General features: G+C 39.2%; 1 protein-coding gene across 2 annotated transcripts; it reads left to right on the top strand.

Annotated features, from left to right (window-relative positions):
- Window positions 1-201: 201 nt before the first annotated feature.
- On the top strand, window positions 202-17,112 carry C9orf72 (C9orf72-SMCR8 complex subunit). 2 transcript variants are annotated; one of them, XM_036402837.2, is made up of 11 exons: window positions 202-304; window positions 1,761-2,246; window positions 5,159-5,218; window positions 7,596-7,691; window positions 8,327-8,391; window positions 9,204-9,276; window positions 12,228-12,344; window positions 13,059-13,294; window positions 13,787-13,844; window positions 14,340-14,449; window positions 14,530-17,112. In XM_036402837.2, the coding sequence occupies exons 2-11, from the start codon at window positions 1,803-1,805 to the stop codon at window positions 14,714-14,716; spliced, it is 1,446 nt and encodes a 481-aa protein (XP_036258730.1). In that variant the 5' UTR covers window positions 202-304; window positions 1,761-1,802; the 3' UTR covers window positions 14,717-17,112. The 2 variants fall into 2 exon arrangements, with proteins under 2 accessions (XP_036258730.1, XP_036258731.1); XM_036402838.2 differs by lacking the exon at window positions 202-304 and adding an exon at window positions 840-909.
- The last annotated feature ends 532 nt before the right edge of the window (window positions 17,113-17,644 follow it).

Below are 17,644 nucleotides of genomic sequence, written 5' to 3'. Positions count from 1 at the left end.
CAGACGTGAGACACTCCCCCGCCAGGGAAAGAGCGGCACGGCTTCCCCTGTCCGGGGAGTCACACCGGCACCCCTCCCCCGCCAGGGAAAGAGCGGCACGGCTTCTCCTGTCCGGGGAGTCACACCGGCACAGCCTCCTACGGCCCGACCCGGGGCGGTCACACCGGCACAGCTCGCCGCAGCTCGGGCCGGGGCGGTCACATCGGCTCGGCTGCCCCGGCCCGGGGCGGCGCCGCGCCTGCGGAGCCCGCGGTGTGCGGTAGGGGCGGGGCGGCGCAGGCGCGGGGCAGCGGCCGGAGCCGAGGTGAGGCGGGCGCGGGGCCGGGGTGGCTGGGCTGTGTTAGCGTCGGGGGTGGTGTTAGCGGCCTCTCTGCTTTGCGGGGAAAGGAGCGAGGCCATCGTGCAGCTGCCTCCCCGCCACCTCCCCGAGAGGTTCAGACCAGATCCGCACGGTGCGACACGGGCCTGATCCGGGCCGGGAGCGCGGAGGTGCCGCAGCCGCCGAGGTGGCAGTGGCTGCAGTGGAGAGGCGGTGGTGAAAGCGAGCCTCTGGTCAGCCCGTGGGTGCAAGGGGTCAGTTGGGGTGGCTGGCGCCGTGTCTTCCTGAAAATCGTCAAGTCAGGGTGTCAGATAGCCAAGTCAGATGGCCTTGACTTCCCAGCTGCCGCTCGGGCGGGGCACCGCCTGCCTCCTGAGAAGAAGCCGGAGCGAAAGAGATTTTACACTTCTCCTGCAAGGAGATAATAAAAAAGAACTTCAGATACAGAGTTCTGCCGAGTTAAGCTGTGGTAGTGAGGTGTGTGTTCCTGCTCCGTTGGTGGGATTCCCTGCTGCTTGTCATCTGGAGTGCTGCAGGCAGAAAGGAGAGGAAAGCTGCCAACTGCTCATGAGAGGTTTTCCTCAATATGGGTGGGTTCTAGCTGTTAAAGTTTTCTGTCCCTGGTTGAATTTGTTGGCAAACGTTTTTGATTTCATATCGTCCTGTGACTTTAGCCTAACTTTTAGGGAAGATGGAACTTTCTGTTAGCTTCTGCAGCTTTATCAGAATGGGGAAGCTGTAGAGTTGGTGGAAACAGCTAGGGAAGATATTCAGGGGTTGTGTCCACACAAGATAAGAAGTTGTTCGTCACTATATTCTATAAATTGCTGAGTGCTTGTGTCATAACACCCTGCATAGGATGTAAAGGATACATTTATTGTGTCAGTTTTCGTACACAAGCTGTACGTTGTGCAGGTTCATCATACTTCTCTAGTGAGTAAAGGGCATTTGAGGTCTGACTAATGATTGTAAAGTATGCCACTTTTTTATGTGAAACATACATATGTATATACAGAAACTTCCTTTCTGAATGAAGTCTATGATGAAGTCTCGGGTGAAGAAGCCAGATTGTTCTTGAAAGTGTCATTTGGAAAGAATTGTGGAAAGACTTTGATTAGAAGGGACCTTAAAGATAGGATGTAGTTCCAAGGCCCCCAGCTCTGGGCAGGCATGCCATCCCACTAGTGTTGCTCAGTGCTCCATCCAGCCTGGCCTTGAGCATTGCCAGGGAGTGGGCATCCACTTCTCTGGGCAACTTTTTCCAGTGTATCACCACCGTCACAGTAAAGAACTACTTCCTAACATCTAATCTAAATATTTTCTGTCTTGATTTAAAACAAGTCCTAACACTATTTGCCCGTGTAAAAAGATGAGATAATTATGATAACTGCTCTAACTTTTTTCCCCCTGTGATTTTTTTCTTTTTTTTTTTTTTTTTTAGGTAATGTAAGCATTTTAGTTAGACAAGAGAAAGGAAACAGGCATGTCAGCTCTTTGTCCACCACCATCTCCTGCAATTGCTAAGACAGAGATCTCTTTGAATGGCGAGTCACCATTATTAGCTGCCACTTTTGCTTACTGGGACAATATTCTTGGCCCCCGAGTGCGGCACATTTGGGCTCCAAAGACAGAACAGGTACTTCTCAGTGACGGTGAAATAACTTTTCTTGCTAACCACACCCTGAATGGAGAAATACTTCGGAATGCAGAAAGTGGTGCAATAGATGTGAAGTTCTTTGTTTTGGCCGAAAAAAGAGTAATCATTGTGTCATTAATCTTTGATGGAAACTGGAACGGAGACAGAAGCACATACGGACTGTCAATTATACTTCCGCAAAGTGAACTTGGTTTCTACCTGCCCCTTCACAGAGTGTGTGTGGATAGGTTAACACATATTATAAGGAAAGGAAGGATATGGATGCATAAGGTAAGTTTTTTGTTCATTGCTTAAAATAATTGTTAGGTTGTCTTAGTGCAGTAGCAAAAATTGAGATGCTGTGACGTCTGTTATGTGGAGTCCAGAGAGACCAACTCAGAAAAGGCTGGTCTCTGTACAGTTTTGATGGTTAAAGGTTGTGAAATTATAAATCAGCAAATTCAAGGCTGGGATTTTTAACTGGGATTATCCTGTTGATACTATATTGCCTCTACAAGACTGTGTAGTTGAAAGAGGTTTCCTATACAGTTATTTATCTCTCTGAATTTCATATTAATTGTTGCTTTTAATTGTGTTAATTTATGTATTCAAATTAGGTATAATTGTAAATTTACTGTTTTTCAAATCGTTGTTTTCCTTGTTGAGGTCCAGAAAAGGGAACTGATGCAGTTAATCTTCCCATTCCTGTTACATGTTTATTTTAAAAAAAGAGGGTGTTAACAGTTTGTCAGGACTTAAACTTTGTAGAACTAAAGGGAGATCTACAAAAATTCATCTGCTATTCATCTGCTTTAGTCCAAATATTTTTACTCCTGAAACTTTAAAATGAAGACATGCTAAGTTTTCTTAAGTGGTGAAACTCTGACCTTTGGATCAATCATCGATATTTCCTTATTAAGTGAAATCTTTTATGCGTTTTTCTTTAAACTAAATAGAACTCTAATGGTAAAATTTAAAATTTTTGTCTTCTTTATGGAGTCCAAGCTGTCTTAGAGCAGTACAGGGCCCATCAGCTGTAATGAATATGGTGATGTACATTTGTCTGGTATCTTCTGTTCTGAGGCTTGTAGTCAACATACTTTAAACTTACTCTTTGAGTGCTCTTATCAGAACTAATTACAGAAATAACAAACTGATATTATTTTTGTGGTGGTGTTTCCTTTTGCTGTATTGCCTGATGATGGCTGGTAGTGCTTTCTGAAACACTGGCTTTTCATAGTTTCTGGGCCTTGTTTTTTAGAGGAAGGATAGCACATAAAGTTCTTTTTCAATATAGTAAAAACACATACATTTAATTCCTTATCTAGTCTTTTAAAACCCTGTTAGATGTTAGTGGTTTTAATATAAGTGAATGGTGTCTTATGTTCCTGATTACATTGCTTCTTTCATTTAGTGTCGTCTGCACTGAGTTCTAATGAGAGTGGTCAAATAAGAATTATCCATAAATTTTAGCTGTAATACATTTTCTCACTTTTTATATTGCTCCATACCAGTATGTTTTCACAGTAGAAGTGACCTTCAAGCAGCATTGAGAATGATTTTTTTTTCTTTAAGCAGGTAGGCCAGGTGAATTAGCTGAGACAGCAATACATCATGAATTCTGAAACAGAATTTTTATTTTTTTTTAAGAGAGAGCACAGATCCCTGCATATATTTGCAGTTTTTCCGTCTAATTCAGAAAAGAGAAAACTGCTTGAAAAATTTAGATTAAAATTTAGACATGATTTGTAGAATAATTGTAACTATGATAAAAAATTAAAACAGCTTCATTCTGTAGTTTGTATTTTGAGTCATTTTAGCAGCTATGGTTACATACAGCAAATAAAAAAAATAATCAAGTCCTATCTGGATCTGTTCTGGATGTTTTAATAGTTGTGAATATTAGCTCTCATTACTTCTGTGTAGAGTCAGACATTTCCAGCTAGACTTGAGATGAAAAGAGCCTTTTGAACTCAAGAATTAGGAGAAACATGGAGCAGTGTTCAGACTGGCAAAGAAAGACAGGCAACTGTGAGCAAATTGTCAATATGGGATTAAAAACCGCATTCACCTACTCCGGTTTATGCTTTGTATGTTTTTCAACAGTTATATTTTTGAAAAGAAGTGGCGTACACCATTTGTTCAGCCTTATCTTCAAGAAGACTGAGTTTTTTAAAATGATTGTCAAGAATGTCTTCTTTCTCTGACTGAAGGGTGGAGGTGCCCTGAAGGAATCTGCCTTGTTCCAGTATTGTTTTCACTGATGCTTCTTTTAGATGGTTAGAAAAGGGTTATTGCTGTTTAAGGGCAAACTGCTGTAGCTTATTCCCTATTCATCTGATCAAAAAAATCTCTCGCCAACTCTTTTCTCACTTGAAGGTGATTAACTCTGAGTAGGTCAGTCACAGGAAACCAATGATTAACCAATAAAAATGCAATATCCTGTCAGCATCTAGCAAAAAATATTAGTTCTCCCAGCATCTGCAATTTTTTCAGACTTGTATTGATGCTCCAGCGATTAATGCCAAATCCTCTTCGTGAATAATAATTTCATTCCATTTTAAGTTCATTTTAAATGCAGTTTGCTATTCAGCTGCTGATGAGCCTGTATTCAGAGCTTTGTTCAGCCTCTTATACATTGTTTTGTGTACTCTGAGGTTTTGTGTCTCCTGTACTTGGTTATAAAACAATATTTTGAAGACCTGTAAGTGCCTCAAGAGGTGGGAAAAAAAAGTCTTTTGTTTCCTACCCTCCCCAGTCAAATAATTTTTCTCATTCTGAAGATCTTATTTTTCTCCTGTTATGTCAGGAATCCTCAATCTATGCTATATTCATTTGAAAATGAAAATCCATACATAAAGTGGAATTCTTCACCATAATCTCATCTCATTCTTCACCATAATCATCTCTCATCTGGCATTTTCTTGATCTGTAATGACAAAAATGTTTTGACATTGTCATCAAATCCTTCCTTTCCTGCCCAAACATGGGAGATGTGCAGTGGAGGGCAGACTAGGGAGCGTTGATCTGTGTTGCGTGACATCATTTCTTCCTAAAGTCAACTCTGTAAAAGAAAAAGTACTTGAACATCAAAATTTGAATGTAAGAAGCCTGACTCCACAGCGAAGAAACTGAGTGACTGGTGTGTGCATATATACATGAACAAATGCCAGAGAGTTTATATTTATCTGCTTCTCTTGCAGGAGAGGCAAGAACATTTCCAGAAGATTGTCTTGGAAGGCACAGAAAGAATGGAAGATCAGGTAAGGGCCATCTGGTGGATGCATATGGCACACCATTGCAAAACCATTTGACTGCCTCTTATTACTGTAGAAGTAGATGTTGCTTCTTATTTTTGGGATCCGGGAGGATGCATTATACTGGCTAATAATGTGACATGCACACTAGGCAAAGTTTCTGAAGATATAACTTCAGAAATGGAAGCTTTATCTTCAGAAACTGTGATCAAATGTCTTAGAGCAGTTGGAAGCTGTGATCAAATTAAAGGAAATTATATTTCATCGCTTTAGGGATAAAGTAGAAATTTGTGAAGAATATTACTCCCGTTCGCGAATCGCAGCATTATTTTTTACAACTTCAATAATTAAAAGAAACAGCCGCATATACCCTTCCCTGACAGTAGGATTGCTTTTCTTGGTACTTTCAGTTAGCTCGCAACCTACTGCCTTCCAGAAACTTTCATCTTTGACCTCTCTAGCAGTCAACTGCGGGAACTTAGAAACATCCATTGCACAAAGCTTTTAATCAACCCTTTAGAAAACCTTTCACCCCCCTCCCGCAGGAATCCCACAACTTGGAAATATACCTCCTTCTGCTGAGTCGACAGCCTATTACCCATGCTGCCAACTCAGAACACTTCCACCCACTTGCTGCTGGAAACGGAAAACTTAAAACTTTGAAAAGGGTCCCAAAAGCCGCAGCGGCAACTGCTCACACGTGTCCCCTCCCCTGGGATTAACAATCACCTAAAGGGAGCCCCCCCGGCCGGGTCCGTCCCAACACCACCAGGGGAAAACTCACCAGACTGCTGACTTCGGGGAAAAAACCAGCAGGAGCAGTCCCCAGTCCATGAAGGCGCTCCTTTATCTGCACGCTGCAAGATGGGAGTGCGCCCTCGTTCCCCCAGGAGCACCACCAGACAAAAATCAGCGTGCTCACGCGGAGGTGTTGGTGCTGCCAGGAACAGTAATTCCAAAGGGCGATGCCTACAGGACAGATCCAGCACCGTCAGGCGGCTGCTTCCGAGCCGCTACGCCTTTAAAGCCGCATCGCACCGGCAATGTCTTCAAAGCCGCGTCACGTTCGGCGCCAAAGTTGACGGGTTCAGGCGGAGCTGCCCTGTGGTGGCGCGCCAACTGCAGTCTTGTCCCGCGGCCACTGGAGCTGACGGGTGCTGGCTAGCCGCTCCCAGAGTGACCGGTGGAGACCACAAATCCCGCCACTCCCAGGTTCTCTACGAGAACTCTGAGTAGTGGCTCCGTCTGCGGCGTGGTGACGCAGGCGAGAGCAGGACTGCGAAGCACTGAGGTGAAGGAAGGAAGGAGTGGACACACCTATGGGTGCAAGGTGCTTTACTGACCCAGGCGAGGCCAGTAACAGTGTAAAAGAAAAACCTTTAGGGAGGCACTTATGAAGGGGAAGGGTGTAACGGAAGGAGACACGAGGGACCAATGAACGAAGCCCAGGGGAGGAGCGAAGGACACAACTGAACCAATAGGAATGGCCCAGGGGAGGGAAAAGGCTCAGGGGACAAATCATACGTTAGGTAAGGGAAGATTGACATAGAAATTTCTAGAAATGAAAGGGGTTGGTTACAATGATGGACAGGTAACTGGTGGAAGGAGCGAACCATTATGTGGGAGAACATGGAGGGAACCGAGAGTCAAACCAAATTCTTAACTTCTGAAAAATAACCAACTTTACAATAAACCCATACAGGACACACAATGCTACATATTACATTTCAGAAAAGGAAACTGATTAACTTGAACTTGAAGCTCTGTGAAGGTAGCAGCTTCCATAGAGTCGTGTCAGCCTCCTATCAAGCTTGTTTTTCCATTAGGTTAGGTTCAGAATTATGGAGACATATGGACTCTGCGACGTTGAAATGTTCTTGGAGATTTAATGGATGAGACTGAAAAGAATTTGATTTCTGAAACTCTAAATATGAGACTGTGGCTTCCTTTTCTTGTGATAGATAAGTCAGGAAAGTATTTTTGTATGTTAATGAGTAATATGCCTGGTTTTGTTTTCCAGTCATTGTTACAAGATCAGACTTGAATGTAAAATGCTTGACAGTGATTGCATGTAACATAGTATGATCAAATTATCTCACATCAAATACTTGTTGTCTAGGCCAATCAAAAATGATGCTGAAAATTACCATGAGACCCAGATACACATTTTAGGTGTGACGTTGAGAAGCCAAATATATTTTTCCAGTTTATAATTATTGATGAGCAAAGCCCAAGAAGTCTATGCATCAATTTCTGCTCATACTACCCTTCCGAGCAGTCTGAAGTTAGGATGTTTTGCATGTAATACTGCAAGTTCATGTTAGTAGTAACTTCTGATACTACCCAATGTGCTTTTACTTCAAGCATCTTATTTATTGTTCAGGGTCAGAGCATCATTCCAATGCTGACAGGAGAAGTAATTCCTGTAATGGAACTCCTTTCATCTATGAAATCACACAGTGTTCCAGAAGAAATAGATGTAAGTTCTTGTTTTATTTTTATCCTGAATTTTTGAAAAGTGACTTTCTTCCTCTGGATAAAACATAGCTTTGGGCCTTTACTTTGGTACTCACTTTGCCAGAGAAAATGCCCATTTTCCTAAATTCTTGTACACTTCAGTTGCTTCACATCAAGTTCTCCTAAGTGGTGTAATGCATGACAATATTTTTTATTGTCATCACTTAGCTAAATTGACTGCATAGAATGATGTCATTGTACAAATGGAGAGGCAGTTTGATGCAAACCAAAATGAATGGGCAGATTAATGGATTTGATGTGGATACCTGTTTCAGCACATTATAGTGTTCTCATGGAAGAAGTAGAAGTGATACGACATGCACTAATCTAAAGTATTTTAGATATTTTTTACAGAAAAAAAATACACTAGGAGAAACCTGACTTGTGACTGGTGGAGATTGAATAATCAAGTGACTTTCTCATTTTCAAAATGCTTTGTATGAAGACAGGTCTTCTTAAGATTATGCTTTTTAGGGAAGCCTTACAAGTTAACTTAAATAGTTTCCAAACAGTTCCCATGTAGCAAAGCGAAAATCAATTAATTGGAAGGTGATCAGATTCTTGTCTAACTTTTGTTTATATTTACTTGCATTTCAGATAAGTGACACAGTGCTAAATGATGATGACATTGGGGATAGTTGCCATGAAGGCTTTCTCCTCAAGTATGAAATTCAGTTTTGATTTATGCTGTAGTAAAATGATTTAAACTTGTGTATGCATCTAAATATATCTATCTGCATGTGCATGTGACATTGGATTGGAATAGATTTCTTTATAAGAGGGGGAAAAATGACATATATTTGGCTTTTTGAGATTTTTGTCAATAAAATGTTATAAAGTTTCTGTCATTTTAAAAGAATGATTCTGGGCTAATAGCTGCATCTCTGAAGACTTTGTTGTCACAGGATTATTGGTTTGATAATAGAATTGCTATTAAATACATGTTTTTCTTTGATACCTACATCTAATTTTATAAGACTTTAAGTCAAAGTCTTGCGTTTTTTTAAATAGCAAAAAACCTGGGTTGTGCGTAAAGTCTAAATAAGAGTCCTTAATGGTATGGCATATAGCATGCTTATTGTTGAGTTGTGTATTTCTCTTTTACCCCTGGTTTTAATTTTTAAGTGGAAATAGTTGAACTTGAGAGCAACTTGGCCTCTTCCTGTGGGATAGTGTATTTAATAGGTTTTAATTGATGTTCTGTTACATTTCATTGTATCTCCTGCATAACTGCATTCATATATGTAATGCTTGGTGCCATCTCTTTATACACCATCACATGTGCTTCCAATACTGAAGAAACCATTGAACTTTTGGATTTCAGCAGTAACCTATGCTGCTGTTTAAAGTCCTATAGTTATGGACATGTAGGCTATATTTATAATTGAAACACTTCTCTTCTTGTGAAGGTGACAATTGTTTCATTTAAAAAATCTGATTAAATGTATTAACCTATGTCTGTTTTTACTTGCAGTGCAATTAGTTCACACCTGCAGACCTGTGGTTGTTCTGTAGTTGTAGGAAGCAGTGCAGAAAAAGTTAATAAGGTAACATAGTTTCTAATAAACTGAATTTAAATGCTGATTATTAGGAGCGTTACTTGGAACAAAGTTAATCTATAAACATTCTTGAGGCTGAAGAAGGAAGGAGTATTATTGTCTGGCTATCTTCAATTGACTGGTCTAACAGAAGAGAATTCTGCCAGAAAATTGCCTTTCAGTTGTATTCTGACAACTATAAGAAAACCAATGTATTTAACTGATACAATACATAAATGAGTAGTAAATGAGTCTGAGCTTTTAAAATCAGATTTTTTAGCTAAAATACACAAATAGAAGAGACCTGACTGGCTTGTCCATTTCAGCTATGTCATAGAATCACAGAATGATCAAACTTGGAAGAGACCTTTAGGTCATCCAGTCCTACCATCCACCTGGCACTGCCACTGTAGCCCCTAAACCACTCAACCAGCACCAGATTTAAGACACCTCTTAAACATGTCCAGCTATGGGGTCTCCACCACCTCCCTGGGAAACCTATTCCAGTGCCTGACAGCTAACAGTGGAAATTTCTTTTATAATAATTAATCCGAGTCTCCCCTGTCTCATTTTAAGACCATTTCCTCTTGTCCTTTCACTGCAGGCACAGCAGAGACTGGAGACATAGGAGAGAGTAGTCCTCACCTCACTGCACCCTCCTTTCAGGGAGCTGTAGAGAGTGATAAGATCACCTGAGTCTCCTTTTTTCAAGACTAAATAGCCATTCCCCCTCAGACATGTTTTCTAATCCTTTCCTTGTTGCCCTTCTCTGGACACATTCTAGCAGTCCAGCACTTCAATGTGCTTTTTGAAGCGAGAGGCCCAGAAGTAAAGACAGCATTTGAGCTGTGGCCTTATGAGAACTGGGTACAAGCACTGCCCTGGTCCTGCTGGGATACTGGCCAGGATGCTGTTGGCCTTCATCATTGCCTGGGCACACTGCTGGCTCATTTAAATCGGGCTGTCAACCAGCACCCCCAGGTCCCTTTCTTCTGAACAGCTCTTGAGTGACGCTGTCCCCAGCCTGTAGTGCTGCATGGGGTTGTTGTAACCCAAGGGCAGAACCCAGCACTTGGCCTTTTTGCACCTCATGCAGTTTGTCCTTGGCCCATTGATCAAGTCTGTCTGATCAAGTCTCTCTGCAGAGCCTTCCTTGAGCAGATCAACACTCCTGCCCAGCTTGGTGTCATCTGCAGACTGACTGAGGGTGCACTCAATCGCCACATCCAGATCATCAGTAAAGATGTTGAATATGATCAAGCCTAGAACTGAGCTCTGGTGAACACTGGTAGTGGTGAGTATACAGACAATACCCATGTCATTGGGTATTGTCTGTATGCTCTTAAACAATTAGTGTCTCCATAATTTCTCCTGCACTGGGCAGTAATCAGGCTTCTGTGTCACGAGCTGCTTGTGTTTTGTGGAACACGTGTCTATTTCTTCAATGTGAAATAAAAACATTATGAACAGTGGGCCTGCTGAATAAATTGTATTTTAGTTGTAGACTATACATGCTATATATGTATAGCACGCTATATACAAGAAGCCCATTATACTATTTTATAGCATAAAGAACTTCTTGCCTTAATGAAGTATAAAAGTTGGGTTTTTTTAAATTTAAAGGTACCTATGTTTTGAAATAAACAGTTCATTATGCTTTATAAAAATTGGGGCAAAGGGAATGCATTGTTTCATGTGTATTACCAGCAATGATAAAGGACCTCTGATGAAATCAACAGTAAATGCAGATGCCCACAAGCAACAGGCAAATGAGAGAAAAGAAAATTCTCAGATCTTAGCTGCAATCACAGCTAGCCATAGTTAATATGTATTGTTTCAGAAATTTAAGATTTACACACAGTTAAGTTACTGGACATGTTACATGTTTACGAGAAATGCTATCATGCTATCTGTGTACACACATATGCTATATATAATACAAGAGGAAATGTTAGAAGCTTAAGTGGTTATAAAACACTTATGGATCATTAAATAGTTAATAAAAAGGACCTAATGTCTAAATGGTTATGAATATGTAAAGTAATATATCAGTAAGCTAGACAGTATAGGGAAAAAACAGTGTAAAAGAATGTGAGCCTCAAGACATCGAGGGTAAATTCCATAAATTAATTCTACACATGTTCTTATCAGCAGCATGCTCCTTGTGTCATGGTACAACTCTTCTGAAGTAACTGCTTTCTTAATAGCATATTTCAGCTTGCCTCAAAGGAAAAAAACACTTGTGGCGTATTGTGACAAAAAGTGTCAGTCACAAATTATGTTGTCATTGTTTTAGGTACTGCAGAAACACATTGTACAAGGACAGAGTCTTTTCAAATATCTTACAGACACAGATAAGACACCACAGGTTAAGACTAAGAGATGAGTGGAATGGAATATATGTTGTATTTGGAGTGATAACTCGTAGCTTTTTCAGCTCAGAAGATTGAAGATGGGTGATGAAGTACCTGTGTTCATTGTAGTAGAGAGTTTAAGGAAATTACTGAGGAAATAAGCATCAGTGCTTATTTACAAAATTGACTGTGCCTGATTTGAGACAATAACTGCTATTTCAATATAGAATGAACAAAAAATAAGAGGCCTGAAAGGCTAGGAAAGTAACCACAGTAACTCATGTTTATTAAAAGAAAGATGTAGAAGAAAATAAGTGATTTGTTCTACATAATTGGGTAAAAAACAAACTTGGTTGCAAGAATGTGTAGGATTTTTTTCATAATTTGACAAGAAGTTGGAGTAGTATGGCTTACAGTGCCAGTAACTAAAAAATAAGTAAAAGTAAGCATGTCACTGTTCTGTGGCCCGTTATTAAGTTTTGGCTTTTCTAGTAAACGTGGTGAATTCTTTTGTTCATAATTTGAAATGCCCAGTACAAGGCATTTCAATAGTCTAGTCTAGTCCTTACATTTTCCTGTTTTTCAAAACTATTCTTTTTAATGCAGATTGTGAGAACATTGTGCCTCTTTCTCACACCATCTGAGCGGAAGTGTTCCAGACTCTGTAGAAGTGAGTCCTCTTTCAAATATGAGTCAGGACTTTTTGTTCAAGGCTTACTCAAAGTAAGTATGCTTAGGAAAGTTCTGTTCTTCTGTAGTTTAAGAACATTCTTCAATGTATGTTTTTGCATATGATATGCACACACATACAGACATTCACGTTCAAAAACGTGTCATTGTCCCATGATGTCATTTTTTCTGGCATTGTAACTCTCCTTGTAATTATCTTCATGTTAAAATTCCAAGCCAGTCTTTTCTATGACACATCTGTTTCTTGAGGATTGTTCAAGATTGTTCCTGTACTTTGAGGTACAATAATAACACGCTCTTGTCTGCTTGGGGCTAGAATTCCAAAAGTAATTTAAGTTTTTGTGTTTTAACAAAACCAAGGAAGAACAGTCATATCAGGCCTGGAGTTTCCAAGTATTTTAAACAGTCTGTAGCAATGGGTGGAGATGACTAGAAAAATAATGCTTCTTGCTCTAGCAAGCAGTCTGAACTTACCAGATAATTACAAGACTGTAATGCTAATGGGCTCACAAACCAGGTGATGCAATACTCTAATACACAGGTCACCTCAGTACCTGTTTTCACCTTTTTGTTAAGGAAATCATCCATTATTAAGGACTTACTATGGCAATACAGCCACCAGTTCTTCCAAACAAAATGCATATGAACAAATGGGTTATAAAATGTAGGCATGATATTTTAATATGTTTTGTCCCAGTACAGGTTTGTGTTTTTAACTAAAATAGGGGTTTTTTCCCACTAAAACAGGATGCAACAGGAAGCTTTGTGTTGCCTTTCCGTCAAGTAATGTATGCCCCATACCCTACTACACATATAGATGTGGATGTCAATACAGTGAAGCAGATGCCCCCTTGTCATGAACACATCTATAACCAACGACGATACATGAGATCTGAACTGACAGCATTTTGGAGAGCTAATTCAGATGAAGAAATGACTCAAGATCGTATTATCCACACAGATGAGAGTTTCACACCTGATTTGTATGTATTCTCACATCAAAGTTACTTGATTTGTGGTAAGAGTGTAGAGTACAGAACCTACTTGCTAATAAAGTACATGGAGCTTCTTAAAAGCAAAAAACTTCTTCAGTTCTGGAATTTACACTTGTTGTGGCAGAATAGACCAGGTCCTTCAGTAGTTTGGTTATATCAAATACTATTGAAATTAATTTTTAGTGATAATTCTGACCATGTCATGTTAATTTTATTGCCTGTTGTAATTGGGGGTATAATAGAGATAAGTGTATTTGACAGAGACCAGTGGCATTTCTAGATTTCGTTAATTTCATCTGAGTGCTTTAAAATTCTCTGTTATCTTTAAAAATACCAGAATTGTAATTTACTACAATTTTAAATTCACTTTTAATTTCAATCTGACTATCAACAGTAATGCTACTCCTGTGTTCAACTCTTAGAAGGTTAATATCCCTTACTAGCAATAACTCACATGTTTGTTTGTTTTCTTTTCCATAGAAATGTCTTTCAAGATATCGTGCATAGAGATACATTAGTAAAAGCCTTCCTGGATCAGGTAATTGTTGCTTTTTTCAGAAAAAAAAGAAATACAGTTCAGTACTTTGACCCCTAGGAACAGATAATTTAACACAAATGCATTAATTACATAATTACACAAATATCATTCAATGGTTTGGTAGCTTTTTTTCATACTACTGCTGTGATTCTTCTCCACATAAGTAGAAAGAAAAATACTGCTATAAAACTAAACCCCCACTTAAGTGTGAAAAACAAGGGACATTTTCGATTGCTGTGCAACAGTGTCTACAATTATGGTATTGAAAAAACTGCCTGACCGGGAATAATTTCAGATAACTGTCCATTCATTTATTGTATCCGAGCAGATAGAAAACATAGGAAGCATGCAGTCTATGTACAAATCTGCTGTTATTTGCCTGCTGTGTTATAATTAAGGATATCTTATGTGTGTATGCAATGTTTCTTTATTTTCCAGATTCTTGAAATGATTCTTGAATTTCCATATCTACCTAATATTCTTAATTTTTAACAGATCTTTCACCTGAAGCCTGGCTTGTCTCTAAGGAGTACTTTCCTTGCACAATTTCTGCTAGTCCTTCACAGAAAAGCCTTAACTTTAATAAAGTACATAGAGGATGACACGTAAGTGAACAGATGATGGAAAGCAGATTTAGAGAAGCTTCGTTTGCTCTTTTTTAAAACGTGTTTTTATTTCCTTGCAGGCAAAAAGGCAAAAAACCTTTTAAGTCTCTTCGTAGTTTAAAGATAGATCTTGACTTGACAGCAGAGGGCGATCTTAACATAATAATGGCTTTGGCTGAGAAGATTAAACCAGGTCTACACTCCTTTATCTTTGGGAGGCCGTTCTACACTAGTGTACAAGAACGTGACATGCTCATGACATTTTAAAGTCTTCCCTGCATCTGATATTGCAGTCCTGCAGAGCACGAGATCTGTCAGTGGGACCCCCAAACTGGTGACAAGCACTATCGATTGAGGCATCAGGAGCACAGTAACATTGAGGTGTGTCTCAGGCAGTAAGGGTCTTCTTAGAGGGAATTTCAGCTTAGCTATATAAGCATGATTTTAATTAATTGGTCTCTTCTGTGTGTTTTTTAAATTGTAAATGTTACCAGAGGTTACTAAGATTCCTTGGCCATATTGGCTTGGTGGATAAATGTGGATATGTTTTGGTGTATGGTAAAAGGAAGCATTTTAATTTTTATTCCTCAGAAACTTCTTTCAAGTGTGTGTCAGATTTTCTCTGTCCTGCTGTGTCAGTATTTTCAGTGTTTCCACAGAAAACAGTATATATGTCCTCACGAACCATGGAGGTTGCAGAAAATGTTCCTTCCAAGAGTTTCAGAGTTTTTAAAACCGTTGTTCTTATGTATGTGGTGCAAATCTTAAATATGAGTTTTATTCTTCTGCCTCTTTTAACACTATTACCTTCTTCCTTTAGAGCATTTAAGCATGTTTGCAGTTTTAATATACTACAAAGTGCTATTTCTGAGTGCAGACCGTTGATTATTTGCAGCTTAAATAGCAGTACGTTGCACTTGGGAATTAGATCGTTACTCAAGCAGCTTTGTGCATGTAAGTGCCAGCCAGGACACTCTTATCACGTATTTCTGGACTGTCCTGCAGTGGAGTCACTGATCCTGGTCAGTGATCCTGGTCAGTGGTCAGCTAACTGAGGTCTTTCAAAACGCAAAACAGAAAACTCTTGTCATTCCACAGCAGTTGTCAGTCCTTCTGTGTGTAAACTGCTACTGGTAGTTGCACTGTCAGTTTCCATGAGGCTCATAGAATCATTTAGAATGGAAAAGACATTCAAGATCATTGAGTCCAACCATTAACCCAGAACTGCCAGGTCCACCTATAAACCTTGTTCCTAAGTACCGCATCTGCACATTTTTGGAATTCTTCCAGGGACGGTGATTCCACTACTTTCTGGGCAGATTGTTCCAATGCTTGACAAAATATTCAGATTAAAGTATTAGACCCTTCCAAAGAACATCAAGGTGATAGCCGAGGTAAAAGAGAAAACAGTATTTTTTTTCATTTACATCACCATTAATATATTTAATAATCCTTAATTTAGAGATATGCATGGCTATGAACTAATATGATTAGCATTTTAGTAAGTTAACTCTAGTCATTAAGCTTACATATCTTCTTAGTTCAGCTTAGCATAACTCCAACTTAGCTTGAAAATCAAAACACATTTTCTATTGGTATGTCTCAACCTTTCATTCTCAGTAACATATAGAGCAGTGCAGTGTCAGGTGAATCCAGACTTTTTTTTTACCCAGAAATCAGAGGTATATCTGTAGTGCACATTGTTGTATCTCTGCTCTTTTTGGACAAGTTTAGGAATTTCTTTGTGTCATGTTTCAGCATAAAGTCATTACTCAGTCTTCACTGGAAAAGGGAAAGAGCTGCATTGACTGGAGAAGCCATGGCTGCTTTATTGCTTACCTTGTTTATAGCTCTCCTTTGTAAATAGGTTTCTATTTTCAAGATAGTGTTTTAGTATTACTTTCATGCAGTGTGGCAGAAAAGTTAGAAGTTGGAGTCACAGTTTTCCTGAAATGTCTAATACTCAGATTTTAAAAAAAATTTCTTTATTTAGATGCCCAAAATTCCAATACGTTTCCTGAAAGACAAAGATTCTCTATCAAATGTTTAGAAACTCTAAAAGATGTGAAATAGAGCCCCATCTGCGCACCATTTTTGTGAGTTTGCATCATCAGTGTTACCGGGTTGCAAAAGAACTGACATTTTGTGCAGCCATCTTTTTGCTGTACATGCATGTAGAACTCTTGCAGTAAGCTGGGTGATTCATCAAAGGAACTTGTAAGAATTACATAAGTTACTTGTGCTGAGTTTGTCATTCTACCACTACTGTTCCCTTCTGTGTTTTCAATCAAGACATTAGAGCCTGAATGTGCTTAAGTTGTTACTCTCACGGGTAAATAGTGAAAGAAGTGTAATAAACACTGCCAAAACTTCTAATGTAGAAGTTGTGTCAAAATATAAGACCTTTAAATCAACTGCTGAAATTAATCCTTTCAGCTTGATAAGCACTGGAAACTAGACACTGACACTACTAACAGAGGAGCTTTTGTTTACTGAAGATTCTTTTATTTTTTGAAGTTACTAAAACTGGAAATTCAATTGCTACTTTTGTTGCACAGCTGTCACAAGTGCAGATTGTATAGTTAAGTACATTGTTAAATGCATCTGCATGTTGTGTTGTAAATCTAGCTCAGGAAACAAAGTAATAAAATTCATGCACAATTTTTGGACTTTGTTGCTGATTTTTTTTCACAGTATTTCTGCTCTGTATCTAAAAGCATCATAATCGTTTATGCTTTGAATTAAAGAAGAAACCTTTCTTCCTTCTTGTTAAATTTATTTATGTTTGGTTGCTATCACTGATGAAAGTCACATGTTATTTAGTTCCTTCATTTGTTAAGGACTTAGTCATTTCAAGCTGAGACAGATGGGACTTGCTGTGCCTCTGATGTACTCAATTATGAATTTTAAAAACTTTAAATCCCGTAGGTGAGAGGTTAGAATGTTTTATCTAGCAGTCAGTGAATACCTTTCTTCAGGATTTTCTTTCCTTACATTTAAAAGAAAATGGCAAATTTATTTCTTCCAGCTGGATTTGAAAAGAGAGTACTGTTTTCAAGCATTTTTAGTAGCACATTATTCCTGGTCTTTGCACACCTAAAAAGGTAGCACAGAAAGATATCCACTGAAATGTCTTACGTAGTAGGACCACAGAGGATATTCCCTGTCTATATACCAGTATGTTGTAGTGTCAGC

Source organism: Molothrus ater, chromosome Z, assembly GCF_012460135.2.
Source record: "Molothrus ater isolate BHLD 08-10-18 breed brown headed cowbird chromosome Z, BPBGC_Mater_1.1, whole genome shotgun sequence".
NCBI classification, from domain to species: Eukaryota; Metazoa; Chordata; class Aves; order Passeriformes; family Icteridae; genus Molothrus; species Molothrus ater.
Note: the sequence above shows the minus strand (reverse complement) of the source record. Positions and strands in the feature narration are given on the sequence as shown.